The 22,089-nt window shown below is 44.1% G+C and overlaps 1 protein-coding gene across 5 annotated transcripts in view; it reads left to right on the top strand.

Moving 5' to 3' along the window:
* PTPRG (protein tyrosine phosphatase receptor type G) overlaps window positions 1–22,089 on the top strand; it is a 759,790-nt gene that overhangs the window by 675,415 nt on the left and 62,286 nt on the right. For 3 of the 5 annotated variants that reach the window (XM_061128174.1, XM_061128173.1, XM_061128172.1), the window contains 2 exons: window positions 5,498–5,584; window positions 21,295–21,386. In XM_061128174.1, the coding sequence (XP_060984157.1) occupies window positions 5,498–5,584; window positions 21,295–21,386 (179 nt within the window). The remainder of the gene's footprint in view (window positions 1–5,497; window positions 5,585–21,294; window positions 21,387–22,089) is intronic. The other 2 variants (XM_061128176.1, XM_061128175.1) reach the window with 1 other exon arrangement.

The following is a 22,089-nucleotide window of genomic DNA, read 5'->3' as shown; positions in this document are numbered from 1 at the left end:
TTCAATCCCTAGTCTGGAAGATCCCTGGAGTAGGAAATGGCAACCCACTCCAGTATTCTTGCCTGGAGAACCCCACAGACAGAGGCGCCTGGAGGGCTCCAGTCCATGGGGTCGCAGAGTCAGACACAACTGAGTGACTGGGCGCACAGCACGGGGTGACTTCGTTGCATTATTTGGCCTAGATGAGGAATAGCTTGTCTGGAGGCATTCACTTCCTTCCACTGTCTGTTTTTATAGCTCATTTGCTTGTTGAAAAGATCTTAGGTTTGGACTTGCCAAAGTCGCAAAGGAGAAAACTTGAGGACCAGCTCTATTTTCAGGTGTTTAAGAAGCAGAATAGATTTTGATGCTGAGTAGTACCACCTACCTGTCCTATTCTTCGTCCCAGCTCATCAGTGCTATCTTACCTTGATGACACATTGAGCATCTCATTGACCATAGACCATTGACCATCTCATTGACCAATTGTAGCTTGGGAGAGAACTTTCCAGAAGTGTAAAACAGCTTTACTTCTCAGGTTCAGAGCGAGCTGAGCTAAGTACAGAGACTCCAGAAGAGCAAACTGGAAAGTCTTAAGTGCGAACTATAAAAAGTAACCTCCGTTGGTTGAAGTTTGGTAGTAAAAGGATTTCACTTTCTGGTCTGAGAAATCCGCATCCTTCTTGAGCACACGACTGAGGCATCTGTAAATCCCATGGTACATCAGTCCATACCAAGTTTAGCTTCATAGACAGGTGGAAAAAGGTCTCTCTTTTTACTCTCATCTTTAGACTCCCAGAAATTTTGCCCTCTGTCAATGCCTCCTCATTTAGAATGCTGTTCGTGAAAGCAAGTGTGTTTTGTTGACACGGCAATTTTTCTCTCTCCTAGATTTCTGGGGGAGACAGTGTAATAAATAGGAAGGAACATACACTGCAAATGTGCGCAGGGTTTGAGTTGGCATGACAGAGGCTCCGGCAAACAGACAAATGCACGTGAGGTCAAGTGTGGGCATGTGCCGACATCCTTCTTGCTGGAGGAATGGTTGACCACGTGTGCCCAGCAGAGCTCGGGTCCCTCCTGGGGTCCACAGTAGCAGCAGCAACACTCAGCACTGTGAGCCGGGTGCAAGCTCTCTGCCCATCTGCTCTAGCGGCGGGTGCTTCCAAGCCTGCTCTCCAATCACTGGATTTGGTTTAAACATTTGTCTCCCACCCCCATCCCAGGAAGGTCACAAAGGAGCTGGTGCAGTAGCAATGATTCCTCCTGTGCGTGACTATGAACAAGCTAGCAAGGAGGAAGCATGATAATAATAAGTCACAATAATAATAATATTATTATTAAATAATAATCACAATAATGTTAAGTCACAGCAGCCAATAGTGGTGAATTAGCGTAAAGCAAACGTGACATGACTTAATCCTCACAGCAGCCACGGGTGTTGGCCACGGTGTTAGGGACTGTTCCTTCCTTCCCATTGGAGGCAACGGTGTCCAGAAGGGGAATGGACTTGCCCAGGATCACAAGCTAGTACCTTTGAGAAGTGCAATTGACCTTGTTTTTTTTGGCTGTGCCATGCAGCATGTGAATTCTTAGTTCCCTGACCAGGGATTGAACCCATGCTCCCTGCAGGGGAAGTGTGGATGGAGTCTTAACTATTGGACCACGAGGGAAACCCCTACAGTTGACTTTGAACAATGCAGGTTTGAACTGCAAGGATCGACTTATACTTTGAGTTTTTTCTAGTAGTCAACACTTCAGGACTATGCAGTCTGCTGTTGGGTTGAATCCATGGAATCACAAATGTCGAGGAACTGTGGATACAGAGGGCCAAGTACATTGTATGCAGATTTTTGACTGTGCAAAATGCTGGCACCCTTATCTCCATGTTTAAGGGTCGGCTGTACTCAAACCTAGGCCTTTGTTTTGTTTTATTGACCGAAAAGACCCTTTACAGGTGGCTCATATATTCCTTCCTTCCTTCGTTTATTTGAACACATATCTTAAGCAGCTAGTTTGTGTCAGGCACTGGAGATATGGCGAGAAGACAGAGGTCCTGTCTCAAGGAGTGTGTAGGCGGTCTTCCTGGTGGCTCTGTGGTAAGGAATCCGCCTGCCAATACAGGAGACACAGGTTTGATCCCTAGTCGAAGAAGATCCCACATGCCTTGGAGCAGCTAAGCCCATGCGCCAGTTATTGAGCCTGTGCTCTAGAGCCCAGGAACCCCAACTATTGAGTGGGTTGGGGGTGGGAACCCCAACCCCATGTCTTGCAGCTACTGAGGCCCACATGCCCTAGGGCCCTTGCTCTGAAGCAAGAGAAGCCACTGCAATAAGAAGCCTGCACGCCACAGCCAGCACATAGCTCCAGCTTGCTGCAACTAAAGAAAAAGCCCACGTAGCAACAAAGACCCAGCACAGCCAAAAATAAATAAATAAATGAAGTTACATTTTTAAAAAGTGTGTAGATTAACAGGATAGATGAACAGGTAGAAAAAGGTTGTCCCAAGTAGAGGTTACAAACTGGTGGCCTGTTTTACTGGTTTGGTGTAGCTGACCTCTTCTTTTTAGAAATGAGAATTACTTTGAAAATGGGGAGATTTTGTTGAAAACTCCCACTCTCTGGATTCTCATGAGAAACACTGAGGTGTGAGGTCACTGTTCTCACGCTCTCTCATGGCACTAGTGGGCTGCACAGACCTGACCGTGGTCCCCTGCTCACGGGTCTGCCCATCTCTGCCCTGCCCTCGTATGTGCATTCCCAAGGTCAGTGGTGATGAAGGGAAACTGTGCTCTGGGAAGTACTTGACCATCACCAGAGCTGGACAGAACGGAGTCAGGGACGGCTTCTTGGAGGAGATGTTTGGCTCTGATGGTCATAGAACTGAGAAGAAGGACAAGTGTTCAGAGTGGAGGAAACTGTGTGAGCTGATAGAGTGGCATGTGTTCTTGTGATTGGTACTCCTTGGGGAAAAACACTGGGACTGCCCTTCCTCTCTGCAAAATAAAGTCCACTATCATGGGCAGCCTCAGATTCTTTATAAGGGAATCTGGGGCATGTACAAAGGCACTGGGTCCGTCTGAGCTGCTCTTCTGCATCTCATGTGAGGGAGGGAATGAGGATCAAAAGATAGGTTTGTGTGCAACTTTTCTCAAGTCTGGAAAAAGCCAAGTTTCCAAGTCATAATTTTTGGTGGCTTTGTGTGATCACCTTTATCATTTTGGAAACAAACTGCCCTCAGGGCCACCTGTATTCCAAGCATCATTTTTTTTCTTTTATAATCTGATAACTGCTCATGTCACTTACCTCTGTCCAAAACATGTACCTGTAGCCATAGTTCAAGAAGGTCTTAATGTAATCATTAGGAATAATTGTTGCAATCCAGTTCTTCAAAGCCTGACAGTGTGTGGAGCCAGTGGGGAAAAGTGCATTTCCTGATGCTGAAACGTGGCTTGCCTCTGAGGATTATTTCCTAAAGATTCGGTTGTGTCTTGCTCTGAGATGCTAAAAGGCCATGGGGGTGGGGAGCCTTTAGAGACCCCAGCTGTTCCTGAAGATGGTCACCTGCTTTTTTTTTTTTCTTTTCTCTGGACAGCTGTGTGCAGGGGAATCTGGGTCACGTGGCAGATCCCAGGCAACTTTTTGCTCAATAACTGTTTCCCAAGTGGCTACTCAGGGCCCTTTCAGAATTCAGGAGACCCATCCGTTGTTATAGTAACCAGCCCCCCTGCTGTCGAGTCGGCCCTGAGATGCCAGCCAAAGCTCTTGGAACCAGGGAACACGTAGTCACTTAGACAAAAGCAGGGAGAAACTCACCACTAAAGACTGCCATTTATGCACTGTGATACTTAAGAGACAGGACTGAGTCTGTGAAGAAGTGAATGGATACATTTTTCAACCACACTGGCTTTGCAGGAAAGGGAAGCTCCTAGACATATTCAGTGTCGGGTACATCACCGGTGCCTTTCTTTGGATTTCTCAGAATGAAGAGTCCTCCCTCCCAGGGTTGATGAGGTCTGTCTTGTTGGGTTTCTCAGGTAGCCCCCTCGATTATTCGGGATATTAGTTTTGTAGCATTTGCTTCTCAGCGGAGTGTTGTCAGTTTACAGGGTGGGAGTTTGAAGCGCCTGCGATTGTGTGTGAGGAGAAACTGCGGAGATAGCCGGCTCAGCTCCAAAATTCCTGAAAGAGTGAGTCTGGCAGAATTCAGAGTAGGGCTAAGGGTTGAGAAGAAGTCTAAATATTTTAGGAAGCTGCAAATTTCAAGTTCTTATGAAAATTTGCAAAAACACTCCCAACACACTCGTGATTCCCCGGGATTAATGTTGGTAGCCGCGCTGTGTGTGTGAGAGGTTTTGAGGACAGTTGTTGCAGTTCCACAGTGTGCTCAATAGAGGGAGACAAGGAGTTCTGAAGTATAGCACCCTCCCCCCTCCACTGCTTTTTAATCATTTTCCCAAGTTTTGACTTATCCCTCATTTGGTTTCGGCACCAAGCTCTTTTACCCACCATCGAGGCTATTAATTATCAACATAAAGGAAACCTTGTATTGATGGGGAGGAAAAAACTAACAGTTATGCATTAGCGAAAGTCCATTCCGAGAAGCTGGAAGCCACCAAGACAATCAGAAGTTCACAAATGTTCTTTGAAATCACGTCCTGAATGCAGAGTTCTGCATGAGATTAAGAAGAACTTCCAAAAAGGAGAATGTTTCCATATCCTTGTTAGTCTTTACTGTTCTAGTAATGGAGTTGAGAAAGAATAGAAAATCCTTTTGATGTGAAATCCTGCAGCCCAGGTGGTTTGGGGGTTACATATAATTAAAGCGACATTTCTCAGGGTGACCACAGTGCATCTTTTCAAATACTAGAGCCAAGCCTCCAGTGCTCTGCTTATTTAAGTAATAAGAGGAAATTAAATGTCAGACCTAGTGTACTGCAGTCACTTGCCCACTGCTACCCCACCCCTGTATCTGAGGTGCCCTCGTGTGATTCCACCCCCTGTATTGTGAATCAAAGTGTCCTTCCAGAGATGAGAGAGATGCATGGGGGGAAAGACCAAGCCCAAGACCAGTCTCACAACACCAGTTTCAGAGAAATTTGTGGCAGAACTGAGGTTCATTCAAACGGTGCCCAACCTGTTCCTGCCAAGTTGTGTTTATCCCAGTGGTGTTTTAAGCCATCCTATATGCCAGAGGAGCTTGTCAAAGGTGGGAGGCTCATCAGAAGCCATTATTGGGTCGGTGGTATCCTTACCTTCTGATCACAGTGGGGGTGATAACAGATTGCTAGTATCTTAAAGACAGCTTTTTAAGAGCAGAATTTCCCTGTTTGCATTTCTTACCTCAGTTGTGAAAAACCTTAAGAAGCCCAGTTATCTTTGTGGGTAAACCCTTCTCTTTGGAGCATGCCCCCAGAGAGGTCCAGTGGTGGGGTTGGTCTGTGAAATGGGAGGGAGGGGTGGCCGATTGAAAGTACTGTCTTCTACACCTGTTCTCTTCTGTTTTTTGTCCATTTAGAGGGTGTAACAAAATAAAGTCCAAGGGCTTTCCCAGACGTTTCCGTGAAGTGCCTTCTTCTGGGGAGAGAGGAGAGAAGGGGAGCAGGTGAGGGGCAGTCAAGCTGAAGGTGGGGAGGGGGTCTCTTTGGCCGGGACTGGCTTGCCGGATTTTTGTTCTGTTGCCATGGGGAGTCAAGCCTTCCAGACAGCGCAGCGCTGAAACTCACCTGTTCTACCCCAGCTCCCAAAAGGATGGCTTGCAAACACCAGTGCGGCTGGTGGGCAGCGGGTAGCGATGCCAGTATGTCCCGTGTGTGCTTGCTTTGCCTGATTTTGCCATTGGAGGGGGATGTTTTTTATTTCTAGGATGGGGATATTCTATGTTTATGTGTTTGTATGTCTGTTGCATCCCTTTTCTTTCTGAAATTTCAGATGTTTGCATGTTTGAGAGCTTTAAAACCACTTTATGCATGCATTTAGCCTTATGAGTGAAAGGTATCTTGTAGAAACCTAAATTTGTCAAAGAGTTAAAGAAGAAGGGCCGGAAGAAAAAGAGAAATAAATGGGGTTACAGCATGTTTTTTTCCATAAGAAGGCTAAAATTCAAATAAATAGAACAGTTTTTGATGACTTGAGTACTTGAAAAAATTATTGTCCTGGAGAGATTTATAATAAACCTTTAGAAGTCAGGGTTATGTAATCTTAATCACCACACGTAAGCCCTTGATACTTTCTGTAAGGCTTATCTAGGCAAACTCTACTTAAGATGATAATTAATACTTTAATATTAAATGGCCACTTAGAATAATTCACTAATCAATGTTTTGTTGTGAGTAGACCCTTGTTCCTTTTCAGTGAACCAGTTTATTGAATTTATATTTGACTTTTTGCATGAACTTATTTGTCTCCATTGGTGTGGGTAAAACAGATGATAAGATTAAATTGTAGCTATGTACCCACTATAATCGGGGATAGCTGTGAGATCTAAGAAGGTATAGTATAATAATTGTGGAAGATTAATAAGAAATTCTATGATCTATCTTCTTTTAACCTGAATGGTGCAATTTTGGGCGTTTAGAGAAAGGGAGTAACTGCTAACTGGTAATGCAATTATTCTTTCTATCATCTCTTTTTCCTTATTGAAGTCTTTAATTTTGAATCCCATTTTCAACACTTCAGGAGTAAAAATTGAAATAGAAACCCCTCTGTATAAGTTTTAGATTCAAAGATCTAGTCTTAAGAGAAAGACCTTGGACCTCACTTAAGTGACCAACTTTCATGCCCAGCTCATTATAAATATAATGTAGTTTTGACTCTTAACACTTTAAAAAGCCGTCATCACCTTGTGAATGGCACAAAGATAAATGCCCATCCAGTTTCTAAGTCCTTTCCAGACACCATGCCACAGCGAGGTGGACTGTTACTAGCTCTAGTTTTTGTACTTGGCCCCGAATGAGCGAGTGGGCTCGTTAGAGAGGCTATGTTTTGTTATAAAGCACTCAGTCCCTCTGGTATCTTCTCTACCTCTGAGTGCCAGAAGCTTGGGGGAAGAACAGTTTTATGTAGGTCTAGAAGTTTCCCGAGGACTATCTTGGGAAACTGCAAGTATTTATAGAATTCACCTACTTGTGAATCATAGTTTTGACTTTACTTTTTTTTTTTTAATAGTGTAGCAGCTAAGACAGACCTTGGTTCAGGGAGTAGTAGTTTCCAACTGCAGCTCTGCCTCTTTTGTGACTCTATGACCTTGAGTTATTTACCTAAGCTCTCTGAGCCTCAATGGACTCCTCCAGAAAGTGGGTCTGTGATGGTTCCTTGTCGTGGAGTTGTTGTGAGGAGTAAGTGTAATATATATAAAATGCTGACTGTGTGAGATCTATTACACCATCAGAAGACAAGGAGATCGAGGCTCTGAGAAGTTATTTGTTAGGGCCACGCTGCTCAGGCGACCCAGTGGGGACAGCCCCCTCTGTGGTCTGAGTCCTGAGCGATGACCCTTCTCACACACCCACGTGCTGTGCTAACCACTCCCTGGTGAAGACCTGGGCCCCATGCTGACCTGATCTGCAAGTCCCTGCTCTACCTCCTCCTGGCTACCCCACCATACTCTCTCTCTCCCAGGCTGCTGCAAGAAGCTGCCCTTCCATCGGCCCCTCTGGCTCCCACCTTGTCTCCTTTGTCTAACCTCACTGGCCTTAACACTCCTCCTCCTCCTTTGTGGGTGAGAGGGCCCTGGGCAGTCCCGGAGTGGACACGATCGCCAATGCAGGACCAAGGCTGTAAGAAGTCGTTGTTGATGATACCCTCCAGAAAGGAGAAGAAAAAGCAGTAAAAATCAGATCCAAATATTTACTTTCTCAAACAAGTTGTACGTTTAAATTTGGAATAGGTAATAATTGACATGGTTCAGAAAGCGAAACGTATGAAATTATCTTTACCCTGAGATCACTATCTCTTCACCCAAACACCCACCTGCTTCCTGCCCCATTGTAGACAAGTAACCATTCAGTTCAATTCAGTTTAATCACTCAGTCGTGTCCGAATCTTTGCGACCCAGTGGACTGCAGCACGCCAGGCTTCCCTGTCCATCACCAACTCCCGGAGCTTGCTTGAACTCATGTCCATCGAGTCAGTGATGCCATCCTCTGTCGTCCTCTCCTCCTGCTTTCAATCTTTGCCAGCATCAGGGTCTTTTCCAATGAGTCAGTTCTTCACATCAGGTGGTCAAAGTATTGGTGCTTCAACTTCAACATCAGTCCTTCCAATGAGTATTCAAGACTGATTTCCTTTAGGATTGACTGGCTGGATCTCCTTGCAGTACAAGGGACTCTCAAGAGTCTTCTCCAACACCACAGTTCAAAAGCATCAATTCTTCGACACTCAGCTTTCTTTATGGTCCAACTCTCACATCCATACATGACTACTGGGAAAGCCATAGCTTTGACTACACAAACCTTTGTCGGCAAAGTAACATCTCTGCTTTCTAATGTGCTGTCTGGATTGGTCATAGATTTTCTTCCAAGGAATAAGTGTCTTTTGATTTCATGGCTGTAGTCACCATCTGCAGACATTTTTGAACCCAAGAAAATAGTCTCTTGCTGTTTCCATTGTTTCCCCTTCTATTTGCCATGAAGTGATGGGACTGGATGCCATGACCTTAGTTTCAGCTTTTTCATCTCCTTTTTCACTTTCATCAAGAGGCTCTTTAGATCCTCTTCACTTCCTGCTATAAGGGTGGTGTCATCTGCATATCTGAGGTTATTGATATTTCTCCTGGCAATCTTGATTCCAGCTTGTGCTTCATCCAGCCCAGCGTTTCGCATGATGTACCCTGCGTATAAGTTAAATAAGCAGGGTGACAATGTACAGCTTTGACATATTCCTTTCCCAGTTTAGAATGAGTCCATTGTAGTATGTCTGGTTCTAACTGTTGCTTCTTGACCTGAATACAGATTTCTCAGGAGGCAGGTGAGGTGGTCCGGTATTCCCACCTCTCTTGAAGAATTTCCCACAGTTTGTTGTGATCCACACAGTCAAAGGCTTTGGCGTACTCAATAAAGCAGAAGTAGATGTTTATTTTGGAACTCTTGCTTCTTCTATGATCCAATGGATGTTGGCAATTTGACCTCTGGTTCCTCTGCCTTTTCTAAATCCAGATTGAACATCTGGAAGTTCTCGGTGTTGAAGCCTGGTTTGGGGAATTTTGAGCATTGCTTTGCTAGCATGTGAGATGAGTGCAGTTGTGCAGTAGTTTGAACATTAGTTTGTGTAGTTTGTGCAGTAGTTTGGCATTGCCTTTCTTTGGGATTGGAGTGAAAACTGACCTTTTCCAGTCCTGTGGCCACAACTGAGTTTTCCAAATTTGCTGGCATATTGAGTGTAGCACTTTAACAGCATCATCTCTTAGGGTTTGAAATATCTCAACTGGAATTCTGTCACCTCTACTAGCTTTGTTCGTTATGGTGCTTCCTAAGGCACACTTGACTTCGCATTCCAGGATGTCTGGCTCTAGGTGAGTGATCACACCATCGTGGTTATCTGAGTCATTAAGATCTTTTTTGTATAGTTCTTCTGTGTATTCTTGCCACCTCTTTTTAACATTGTCTGCTTCTGTTAGGTCATACCATTTGTGTCCTTTATTGTGCCCATCTTTGCATGAAATGTTCCCTTGGTATCTCTAATTTTCTTGAAGAGAGCTCTAGTCTTTCCCATTCTGTTGCTTTCCTCTGTTCTTTGCGTTGATCACTGAAGAAGGCTTTCTTATCTCTCCTTGCTATTCTTTGGAACACTGCTTTCATATGGGTATATCTTTCATTTTCTCCTTTGCCTTTAGCTTCTCTTTTCTCAGCTATTTGTAAGGCCACCTCAGACAATCACTTTGCCTTTTTGCATTTCTTTTTCCTGGGGGTGGTCTTGATCAATGCCTCCTGTATAATGTCACGAAGCTCCATCCATAGTTCTTCAGGTACTCTGTCTATCAGATCTAATCCCTTGAATCTATTTGTCACTTCCACTGTATAATCGTAAGGAATTTGATTTAGGTCATACCTGAATGGTGTACTGGTTTTGCCTACTTTCTTCAATTTAAGTCTGAATTTGTCAATAGGGAGTTCATGATCTGAGCCACAGTCAGCTTGTTCTTGCTGCCTGTATAGAGCTTCTCTGTCTTCGGCTACAAAGAATATAATCAATCTGATTTGGGTATTGACCATCTGGTGATAACCACGTATAGAGTCTTCTCTTGTGTTTTTGGAAGAGTGTGTTTGCTGTGACTAGTGCATTTTCTTGGCAAAACTCTGTTAGCCTTTGCCCTGCTTCATTTTGTACTCCAAGGCCAAACTTGACTATTATCCCAGGTACCTCTTGACTTCCTACTTTTGCATTCCAGTCCCCTATGATGAAAAGGACATCTTTTTTGGGTGTTAGTTCTAGAAGGTCTTGTAGGTCATCATGTAACCGTTCAGCTTCTTCGGCATTATTAATTGGGGCATAGACTTGATTACTGCGATATTGAATGGTTGGCCTTGGAAACGAACAGAAATCATTCTGTCGTTTTTGAGATTGCATCCAAGTACTGCATTTCGGACTCTTGCTGACTTTGAGGGCGACTCTGTTTCTTCTAAGGGATTCTTGCCCGCAGTAGTATCTGTGGTCAAGAATTAAACTAGGTCATCTGAATTAAACTCTCCCATTCCAGTCCATTTTAGTTCGTTGATTCTTATAATGTCAGTGTTCACTCTTGCCCTCTTCTGTTTGACCACTTCCAATTTACCTTGATTCATGGACCTGACATTCCAGGTTCCCATGCACATTGTTCTTTACAGCATTGGACTTTGCTTCCATCACCTGTCACATCCACGACTGGGTGTTGGTTTTGTTTTGGCTCCGTCTCTTCATTCTTTCTGGAGTTATTTCTCCATTCTTCTCCAGTATCATATTGGACACCTACTGACCTGGTGAGTTCATCTTTCAGTGTCCTATCTTTTCACCTTTTCACACTGTTCATGGTTACCATTAGTACTAGTTAATTGTCTGCTCTCAGAGATGGGTGTGTGTGTGTGTGTGTGTGTGTGGATATATATGAATTTACTCAGTATATTCCCTTATCTCCTTTTACAGAGCAGAATACTACATATGCTATCAGAAACCTTTGTTTCACATCACATGATTTTTTTTCTCTATGCACATGTAGTTCTCATTATTTTTTCACAGAAGCACAATTTTTTTTTGTATAGTTGTGTTGTGATTTATTGCACCATTCCCCTGTGGCGGTCATTTTGGTTGCTTCCAAATCTTATTATGACTGACAGTAGTGTGGTGAATAACTTGATATGTTCTTTTGCAAGTTGATAGGTCTATTTCTAGTGTAAATTCAAGATACTGTTTGTATTCTGAGCCACATGCTTTCATGACTTTGATAGTGCCCGTTTGCCCTGCCCAGGGCAAGGCGGGCTTCTGCCAGCAACGTGTGAGCCTGCCTGTTTACCCACAGCTTCTCCAGCACAGCATGTTGTCAAATTTTGGTATTTTTGCTAACTTCACAGGTGAAAAGGAAAAATGTGTCTTAATGTATTTTATCAGTGAGGTTATATATCTTTCCTATGGTTCTGCCACTTGTATTTCTTTTACTGTAAATTGTCGATCTTTTGCTCATTCTTTCTTTGCATTGCTGGTCTTTTTCTAATTAAGAGAGAGATCTCTTGTCAGCAGTACAGGTTGCAAATGTATTTTCCTAAACTGTACATTGCCTTTTAACTGTGTTCATGCTGCTTCTTTGATGTTGATATAATCAGATTTATCCATAAAGTCTTCTTTTGCTTTCTGAGTTTTGAATTCTCATTAGAAAGTCTTTCCCCCAACCGAGGTTACTTTTTTTTTTTTTTAAGGTACTTTTATGGCTTCAAATGTTAATGTGAAATTCTTAAATCACTTGGAATGAAACCTGACTGATAGTGTGATGTCTGAATCATTTTTTTCCCCCAGATGGTCCCAAATATTTTAAAAGTACTACAATCTGGGGCTGTTTAGTGGAGACGCACATAACACCTCAGTCGATCCTTAAAATAGCTCTCACAGCAAAAACCTGACGGACTTAGTTCAGTCACTATGTTCATGAAATAAGTACTTGGCAAAGGTTTTTACCAGGCCACTTTATGATACAGATACTCAGTCATACGTGCAATAAATGAAATGTGAATTTGCATTTACTGGCTCCTGCCTGAAATAAGCTGGACTGTCCTGTCCCTGTTAACCCTGCCAGTCAGCGGGTGTTCTGTCAGTCTCTTGCAACAGTGGGAAAGATAAGGTGAAGAATTCCTGAAGCCTCAGTTCAGAAATGGAGAACATCCAGGTCAGCGCACTAACCGAACAGGAGTGGACTTGAGGCGCTCTTTCTGGGTATCAGCCGGGAGTATGGTGAGGACTGTCGAGTGCTCACTTTCTTAAAACCAGCTGGAATGTATACATTGCCCTGTTCAAGTTCTGGTCTTGTCAAAATATGATTCATGAAATTGCCTTTTCCTCTCGTATCTCCCGGAAAGCATTACTAGTACTTGAGGGTGTCTGCAAGGGTCTCCAGGCAAACTTAATGTCTAGCCTGGAAGTTTGCTGCTGCTTCTCTGCGTATTATTTGTTAATTTTCTCCCACCTTCCTAAGATGTTAATTGCAGGCAGTTTGTATCCTCCAATAAAATTCTCATTGCAGAAGTCAGAGTCTTGTCCCTTCCAGCCGTAACCAGAGTTGGATGGGACATCTCTCCTATCCACGTGACATCCAAACTATTTCCAAACATTTTCTCCTTATTTAATGTGTTTGCTTTGTCACACACCCCCCCACCCCCCCACCATTTCCAAAACAATTTTGTTCGCTTTTCTCTTCCTTTCTCCCATCATCTCCTCCTCACACCAGGCAAGCCCCACTGATCCAGGGTATGACAGTCATCTGTCCTAGGATGCCTGGGAGCGCCCTCATGTGAATTATGCCATTAGATTCTGCCCACAAGGATATTAGTATTTGTCAGATCTCAACGTCCCTTTGAAGGTTTAAAGAATATGCAAATAAGAAGCCCAGGTCTGAATTCCTTTTTTCTAGAAGATGCCTTCCTGAAGAGATACTCTGAGTATAAACTGAGTTTAACAGAGTGATTTCAGATGCAATAAAGGGAACTTAACGCGAGTGAGTGGTTGCACATGAAAGCGTCTCAGCTGAGAACTGACACGGGCCTGCTTTCCAAGGCGGGACCCCTGCATTATTTCTAGCAGACCCTCCTCTTTGAGGAAAAAGCCCATCAACTCCCACAGCCTTTCCCTTCTATTGTTGTCTTTGTCAGTTTGATTTCTTGAGATGTTTTGCCATAATAAATCAATCCGTGTCTTTTTCACATAGCCCTCAATCATCTTCCTCGAAGGCACATGAATGTGCTCCCACTTTCTATTTATAAGTGGCTCTTATTCACACACGGTTTACTCCAGTAGCTCCATTTACAAAAGTAAATATTAACATGATTTCTGTGCTTGACGGCATGAGAATGAATGAGATTATTAGCAAGCATGCCACCGTGACGTTAGGTGAGGGCAGTATACAGATCAGTTAAGATTACTTAATTAATATTCAGCAGCAGCTCAGCCACCCGCCTGTTCTAGCCTCCAATTAGCATTTTGAGCTGCACACCATGGACAAACTCCTTGTCAGTCCGATGTGATTACAGAGCCATTGAAGTGAATTTGAAGACAGTGACTTGGTTCCTAATCCCTGTGTATCAGTGTTTGGTAGTTTCATAATCCCGGGCTTCCCTGATAGTTCAATTGGTAAAGAATCTGCCTGCAATGCAGGAGACCCTGGTTCAATTTCTGGGTGGGGAAGATCCCCTGGAGAAGGGATAGCTACCCACTCCAGTATTCTGGCCTAGAGAATTCCATGGACTATATAGTCCATGGGATTGCAAAGAGTCAGACACGACTGAGTGTCTTTCACTTTCACTTCCATAATCCCAGGTTTTCATAGGAGTCTGCATATTGTCCTGTGGTCACCCATGCCCCATCAGTTATAGTGACGCTGAGGGAAGTGTTACCATAAGCTGAGGACCCTGAATGAGAACAGGGTCTCAAGCTCACCAAAGAGATGTCCAGTTTGGCCCAGGTGTCTAGAGGCTTCAGAAAGTCTCGTATAAGCAGATCCAGATGTCTGCCATCAGCAGCAGTGGAGTTCCAGACAGCTACGAGATAGTCTTCCTGGACTGGAGGTCAGCACTTAGCTTTTGAAAAGTATCTTGTGTCTAAAGTATCCCGAGCTTCCTGTTAGAGGGGCAGAAAGAGATCTGAGTAAGGAAATTGTGAGGACGTGTCAGAGGCTTATCGGGGCAGGTACCCAGGAAACCAGGAGGAGCAGAAAGGAAAGCCTTTCTGCAGAAGACTGGTCCTTCTGGGTGATTTTTGCAAAGAAATGCGAGGCCAGGAGGGAGAACCTGGAGGGTTCCTGCTTATCTCCGTAGTTTTGTTTGAATAGGAAGCCTCTGTAACTTGAGTCTGTTTATTAACAGTGGGCACCACCAGAGCAGCTGGGTGTGTGTGTGGGGTTGTGGGGGGAGGTTCATTTGTCAAGAGGGCCAATTAAACACCCCAGTCTGTCCTGTGCTAGCAGCATGCGTGTTCCCTTGGGGAGCTCTGGGGACTGGCGTTGATGGCTTTCGCATCTCAGTCCATATCTGCTGCATCTTGACTGGAAGATGTCCTTGGTACGTAGGCTGTGCTGTCTCAAGAGTAGGATTTTTGATTTCTGAAAAACTCTCTCTGCAAAGTATCTGCCTGACTTGAAAGGCTGGAAAATTGTTTTTAGAAATTTCAATCTGACACCCATTGTTTGTGACTGTAAACTGAAAACATCTATGGGTTTTTAAAAGCCCGGCTGATCCATAAATACATACCCAGTCCTACCACGAGGCCTTCAGACCCTGGATGGGTTCTGGGCCCCAGGTAGTGGGGTGTGGTCTTGAAACCAAGGAGTTTCTAGCCAGGATCCATGTGCATCTGATCACATGGAGAGAAATGTAGGGCACCATCCTCTTGACTTCTAGTCAAAGCTTGCTTATACATCTTAAAACCCATGAGCCCATGTTGGTTTTCTCAGAAAGGATGAATGAATGGAGAGTAGTATAGAAAGCCTGTTTCCACTTAGCTACTTAGAGCTTCCTGTAAGATGGACCACCTTTGGTCAAAAAATAGAGGCAGTTGGCTTGTATTCAGGTGCTATGTTGTATGAGATGTGCATACGTTTGAGTGTCAGACTCTCCAAGGTGAGAAATGCTTACTCTGTGAGAGGCTCAAGGAAAGTGGGACCCACAGACTCACATCTCCCGTTTCATTTTCATTCTGATCCAGCTCCCACTTGAGTTGAACTGAGGAAAAGTCTCTCCTGCCAACTTGGAATGCCTCTTCCTTACATCCATCTGGGAGCATTCAGTGAACGTGTGGTGGAACTCTTTATTGTGGTACTTGCTTCCTAGGGGTGGGTTTTAGAAAGCCCTCTAACTCGATTGGTTTTCATTGTTCAAGTGGCAGGACGCTTGCAGTTGAGGACATCACAACATCATGAACTACTTGACTGTCAAGTTCCTATCTATAACTGGAATTCCTTCCTGGAAACTAAAATTTATTTTGCTGGCAGACAAGCAGAGCCATAAAGCCACAAAGGTGGCTTAAAAGGTAGCTGTAGGAGGAACAGCTTTCATTTAAGAAATCTAACTTTTTTCTGTGCTCTGAGACTTGTTTTCCATACAGTGGCAGCACACTTGGTCTCTCTTAGAGAATTCCATGCTATGTCTGAGAACTTAGGTTCTCACAGAAGCAAAGCAGGAAGACTTTCCGTGGTTTTGTTCAAGTTATGTGCAATACAGTTTTTCTTTCTGTGTTTGAGATGAGCTTGTGTTAACATCCTTGAATTCTTAATCCTATTTCATTTTCTCATATAGGACCCTTTAAATTCTAGAGTCTTCACTGGGCATTTTAAAGGTGCCCGCCACCCAGGATTGTTTTATTTCTTTAGGGCTTTCTTAGTCCTGGAGACTCTCGGGAACCGTTTTTTCTCTCGCGGTGGTCCTTCGCGAGAGACAATCACTCCCGAATTCGGGGACAATTTTTGCAGAAGACACAGATCCGTGTCCCCACCCTGGGCCTGCCCAGCTAGAATCACCAGGAATGGGGCTCCCCAACATGGGATTTTAAAAGCTGCCCAAGGCAAAGAGCTCCGTGCTGTTGAGTGATAACCACTACTTGATTGAAACTTCAGTGGGGAGTGTTCTTGTGTGTGTGAGAGAGAGAGAGGGGCTGACTGACTTCAGGACCCTCCAAAACTAAGGTGAACTTTAAAAATTCCTAAATTGAATGTAAAATAGATAGCCAACGGGAATTTGTTGTATGGCTCAGGACACTCAAACAGGGGCTCTGTATCAACCTAGATAGGTGGGATGGGCGGGAAATGGGAGGGAAGTTCAAATCGGAGGGGATATATGTATTCCTATGGCTGATTCAGGTTGAGGTTTGACAGAAAACAGCAAAATTCTATAAAGCAATTATCCTTCAATAAAAAAATAAATTACAAAAAAAAAATACAAAAGAAAAAAAATAGTAGAAAGTAAGGTTAAACCAAGTAATTTTATTTGCCTTTTTTGTTTGTTTTCGCTCTTAGTAATATGAGTTGTGAAGTAAGCCTTTTCTCCTCTTTTGCTTAGCTGGTTTCCACATCTGAAAATGACTTAGCTAGTTCAGCATGGGAGTAAATACTATATTTGTAATCTTAAAGGAAATAAAGAGATTATTAGGGAAAAAACAGATTCCCAAATTAGGAAGCACAGAGTATCAGAGAAATACTTGCTGAAAGGTAGATGAGGGGAAGTAAAAGATAACTAATTTAGATCATTACTGAGCGAGTCAGGGTCAGTGGGAAAAAAAAAAGAAAATATCTGTTTTCAGGTTCTTAAAGCAGTCATGGTGGTAGGGGCAGAGAAAAAGGAAAGAAAGAAAAGGGAGAAGAGGCGAATACAAAATTTATGGTGAGTATCCAGGGGACTATAATTTGTAGTTAAAAATGTTTTTTGTTTTTTCTATTCCAAACACGATTGAGTTTATTTCCCTGTTCGAGGTACTGGCATAAAACAAATGCTCAGTGTGAAGAAATAATGTTATAGGATGGCTCTTGATCCGAAGAATCTGTTTCCTTCAAGGAGAGATGTTAGAGTCAGTAACTTGAAGGAGAACTGAACCTAAATAGAACTTTGAAATTGCATGCTTGGTGACATACTGAGGCATTTTCAGAAATTTTATCTCCATTTCCCTGAACTCAGAATTAGAGACAATACAGCTTCTTGGAACCCATCACAATTTAGATATTTAGAGGCATTAAAACTCACACTTTCTTTTCATCTTTCTCCAAAATCACTTCCCTTCACTTTTTTAATTCCTGGTTACTACTGACGGTTTAAAAAAAAAAAAAAGAAGAGGCAAAAACCCCCCAAAAACATCTCCTGAGACTTCTCTGAGATGAGCAGGTCAAATAAAATGTTGTGTGGTAGTGACTCTGAACCAGCCACTTTTCTTAGGTGTTAAACCCACAGTGTAGAATTTGTACCCACAGAAGATTCATCTCCACGTGGTCAGTGGTAGTAAGGGGGCCAGAACCCAGCAAAATTATCAGTCTCTTGACCACAGTAGACCCCCCCACCAACACTTATTCAAGAAATAGGAAGTTAAACATCTAACAGCGTAGTGTGTCCATAAAGTGGAGATGTAAGCAGGCTGAGGAAGTCAGTTCATATTTGTTAGCAAGGAGATTGTATAACATGATCTCATTTTGCTAGAAGACCTGTCTGCCTGGCGGCATGTGGATGAGATTCCAGCAGTGGCCCTTGCTGGCTCTCCTCGCTCCGCTCTTTCTGCTCTGTACTGCGTTCATCATGTAGCAGCCAGAGCGTGCGCTTTGAAGGGGGTGAGTGAGAACGTTCCAGTCTGTGCATTAAAGCCCTCTGTTGGCTTTCCATCGCTCACAGATGCTAACAAAGTTTATGGCCTTGGATCTGGCATGACCTGCCTCTTGCCCACCTCTCTGGGTCTACTTCTGTCCCTGCTCTTAAGTCTGCCTTCCTTTCAGTTCCTGCAGTGGATAAGCTCGCTCAGGCTCTTTAACCAACTCCTGATTTGCCTGGCATGGTCTTCCCTGCACCTTCCCATGACCCTTCCTCCTTAATCGCATCTCAGCTCTGAGGCCACCTCGTTAGGGAGGACCCCTCCCTCACCTCCCCCGTCAGTTATCACCACCTCATCCTGTTGTATTTTGTTCATAGCTCTTGATGCTTTGAAACTGTCTGTTTACTTATTTGTGGTTGATTTCCCCGAAAGAACATAAGCACCACGGGGGCGAGACCTTGTCTATCTTTTGTTTATCGTTCTGCTCCCAGTTTGTCATTGTCAATGATCAAAGAACAGTCACTAGATGAGGAAAAGTGTGGAATGATACACCCCACAAATAGCAGTAGTAAAGATTACTAAGAGAAGGACGAAAGTAACTTGGATTTTTTTTCTCCTTTTTTCATTTGTATCAATAGTTCCTAATTTTTCTGCAGAAAAGTTGTGTGCACAACATAATTCGCTAAATTACTCAAATGCTTAGCCAGGCTCAAAGGAGGTGTTTTTAAAGCTCCCAGAAAGAGAATGTGTTCTCTGAATGTACCATGCTAAGCAGTGGGTGCCGAATAAATGTTCACTGGGTCCACAGAAACCTCTTTTCCAAGGGAAGACGTTTGCCACCGAGTTCTGTAGCTGGGTGCCCACCTGAGTCCGTGTGAGGGAGGAGAGCACGGTGACCTGCCTCGGGGTGCGGGTTTAGGGGCCTCGGTCCCGGAGCTTCTGACCTTCATCCGCAGAGTGTGCTCTTCTCTGGCAATCCCAGAGTCCTTTGCCCCAGGGAAAATCCTTTATGAACAGCCACACTTGGAGCATGTGATGTGCTTCAGTCCATGCTGCTTTTTTCAAAGAGGACCTGGAGCCTCTGGCCTCACGTGTAACTGAGGGTCTGAGTGAACCGTCTGCCTGTTTTCTTCCAGGAAAAGAACCTGCCATGTCAATTCATGCTTTCCAAGTTGTTTGATGTTAACAGTCACTTGGCCAATGCGGATTGTTTTGACTAATGCTTTGTATTTTAGAAATCTATCAGGTAGCGTAATTATGGTCTTAGAATAGTTAATTCTTTGTTGTGTGGTATCTTTTTTGCACTTTTTTTTCCCCCCTTTTTGTGCATAGTTCAAATCTGAGCTGGTAACCTGGGCCATTCATTTCACTATCATACAGTACTTTTTTGGACTACTAAATACTTCAGTGGTCCAATATCTTAAGAAAAATAGATACTCCTCAGCTATGACGCTGGATGGTTATGGTTGTAGCTGGTTGGCAAAGCCTCCATCCTCTGTGTTTTAACTCTAAGGTTACATTCTGGAAATCTGTGTTAATTGGGGACAGGGACATGGAGGTGGCAGGGATGGAGAAATAGAAAGTTTGATGAAGAGCTTAAACAGAAAGAAACTATTACGTAAAATCACAAAATCATGGGTTTTTTTTTTTTTCACATGAATCTGCTTCATTTCACATTCAATAGAAGATCCCGTCACTACCGTAGCCCTAAAATACTTTGTACGTTTCATGTCCTTATAGCTTAAGTCAGACTGACTGTTCCTTCCAAATTTAGGGGTAGACAGCTAGACGGTGAGCGGTGAAAATGTGTTCTATTATTTATACTACAAATGCCAAGCAGTTCATAGGAAAAAACCATTGTTCAGTGCTCTGTGAGAGCAGTCCCATGAGATGTGTGCCAGGAGAGGGAGTGATTTATGTTCCGGAGCCTCTCATGGCAGGGAGCAGCCCTCCAGACTGCTTCCATAGCTGTGCCTGGGCGTGCAGTTGGTTAGAACTACTTCCTGTCTGAACATAGGCGCTGCTTAAAGGAAAACATTTCCCACTGAGACTTGTGATCCTTCTTAATTGTGCGTAGCTGTAACAGCTCCATGCAAACCTACAGTTCCAATAATCTGCAGAACTCAGAGCCTTCCTCACTCCCACCAGATCTCCTGTACTCTCTGAGGTTCCCTGGTATTTCCTCTTCCCCCCAAACCCCTCTGCTTTGGCTTCGTAGAAACATGAGACACCCAAGAGAATCATCGCAAGAGTACTTGCGATCAGGTGAGCCAAGACAACTCCAAAGAAAAGTTGACTTACTCCAGTGGTAGGGATACCCATCGCCTACCCCCGAAAAAGTGAAGCTCTAGTTGGATGTACACGGGGCCCTTGGGAGACGCCAGAGGAGTGGCCTGGGTCCCCGGGACCCCAAGCACCAGAAGGCTGCCGCCTGCTTGTCTCAAAGACCCAGCAGTGGGGCCAGCTATTGTGAAGCCCCTCTGCCAGATGAACAGGGACCCGTCTCTGGTCACAATAGCCATTCACGCTGAGCAGCCTCATTAAATATTCAGCCGGTGCTTCCGGCAGCTCATTAGGGCCGCAGTGAGCGGTGACGTGGCCGCGGGAACACCGAGGGCCGGCCGGCGGCAGCAGGCAGAGGCTGAGCGAGCCGCCGATGGCTTTTCTGCTCCCTGCCTGTCCAGTGATGACCAGTGTCTGCTCCCTGCTCTGTCTCAAGTCCAGGTAAAAATCAGACAGAACCCCTGACATGCAGACGACACTCGACAGCGTTGGGTGCGGGTCTCTGATGTCGTCTGGCCAGGGTGCTTGCCTCTGGAAGCCCTCTGACCCCCGTGGAGAGCTGTCTGGGGCTCGGGGTGGGGGCCTCCACTGAACGCTAACAATGAGGTGCTATTGTGTGCTTGGGCCATTCGATGACTGCATTTGGGAGGGTTCGAGGTATGGTGTGAACTTGGGTGCTGAGAGGTTAGAATAGCGAATAATTCTTCCTCTGGAACAGGGTGAATTGGGGAAAATTGTGAGCTAATCCTTGCAGTTCACACAGCAAGTTTCCTCAGTTCATGCCAACTTTTCATGTGTCTGAGTGGCTCATGACTAACTTCTGTCCGTTTTAACTCTCAGGATGGGTACAGTGTAATAAAAAGTGGATATTCTTCAGCTGTGGGTGGGGCGGGGGGGTGCGGGGTCCTTCCAATCTGCTGGACATCGTCCTCCTGTATCTTGTTCCTTTCCCATGGGTGTGTACTCAGTGCTGGGTGAAGCAGAAAGCCGGGAGAGTCTGAAAGAATTGAAAGATGGTGAACTCAGACAAAGTGAATTTCTCTTCTCTCACTGTTTGTTTCTCTCTTTCCTGCACAGAAAATGTTTTCAGACAGCTCATTTCTATGTGGAAGATAGCAGTTCACCTCGGGTGGTCCCCAATGAAAGTATTCCAATCATTCCTATTCCGGGTAAGTAAGACACAACTCCTGTTTCCAGTGGGCTAATTGTTTATCTTTTTTGTTCTCAGTGTTTTGTGACAGCCATGACAAAATATTATTTTTATAGTCTTTTCAAGCTCGCCCAGTCTAAGAGAGCCTTAACTAAGGGTAATTTAATGAAATCTTTGCTCCTTTACATATCTTCCATGTAATGAAATCATCTTTCAGAGAACAGATGACTATGAGTTCACATGATGTAGAGTCTCATGAAGAAAGGGAAGAAAGAGTAGAAAAAAGGGGAAAATATACTTATGTATTTGCAGTCTACTTGGACTCAGTTTTGTTATGACAGGCAATGTGTGCTTGCTTTAAAAAAAATTGAAATACTGTTACATATATATTTTAAAGTTTTATCCTAAGCTTCCTTACTCTGAAAATAATTACATGATGGTTGAAAGTTTTCGTACTTAGGCCTCTGTATGGGGGTCTAGAGAGATGTTCTTGGTCTGGTATCTGTTTCATTTGTCCTTGGTACAAATAGGGAATGCTCAGGTGCTGTTGAGGTAGGGATTGGTGAAAAGTGTTAGTCACTCAGTCATGTCCGACTCTTTATGACCTCATGGCCCACAGCCCACCAGGCTCCTCTGTCCTTGGAATTCTCCAGGCAAGAATACTGGAGTGGGTAGCCATTCGCTTCTCCAGGGATCTTCCCGACCCAGGGATCAAACCCAGG

The sequence above is a fragment of the Dama dama genome, chromosome 24 (assembly GCF_033118175.1).
Source record: "Dama dama isolate Ldn47 chromosome 24, ASM3311817v1, whole genome shotgun sequence".
NCBI lineage: Eukaryota > Metazoa > Chordata > Mammalia > Artiodactyla > Cervidae > Dama > Dama dama.
The sequence above is the reverse complement of the archived record's forward strand: the minus strand, read 5'-3'. Positions and strand labels throughout refer to the sequence as shown.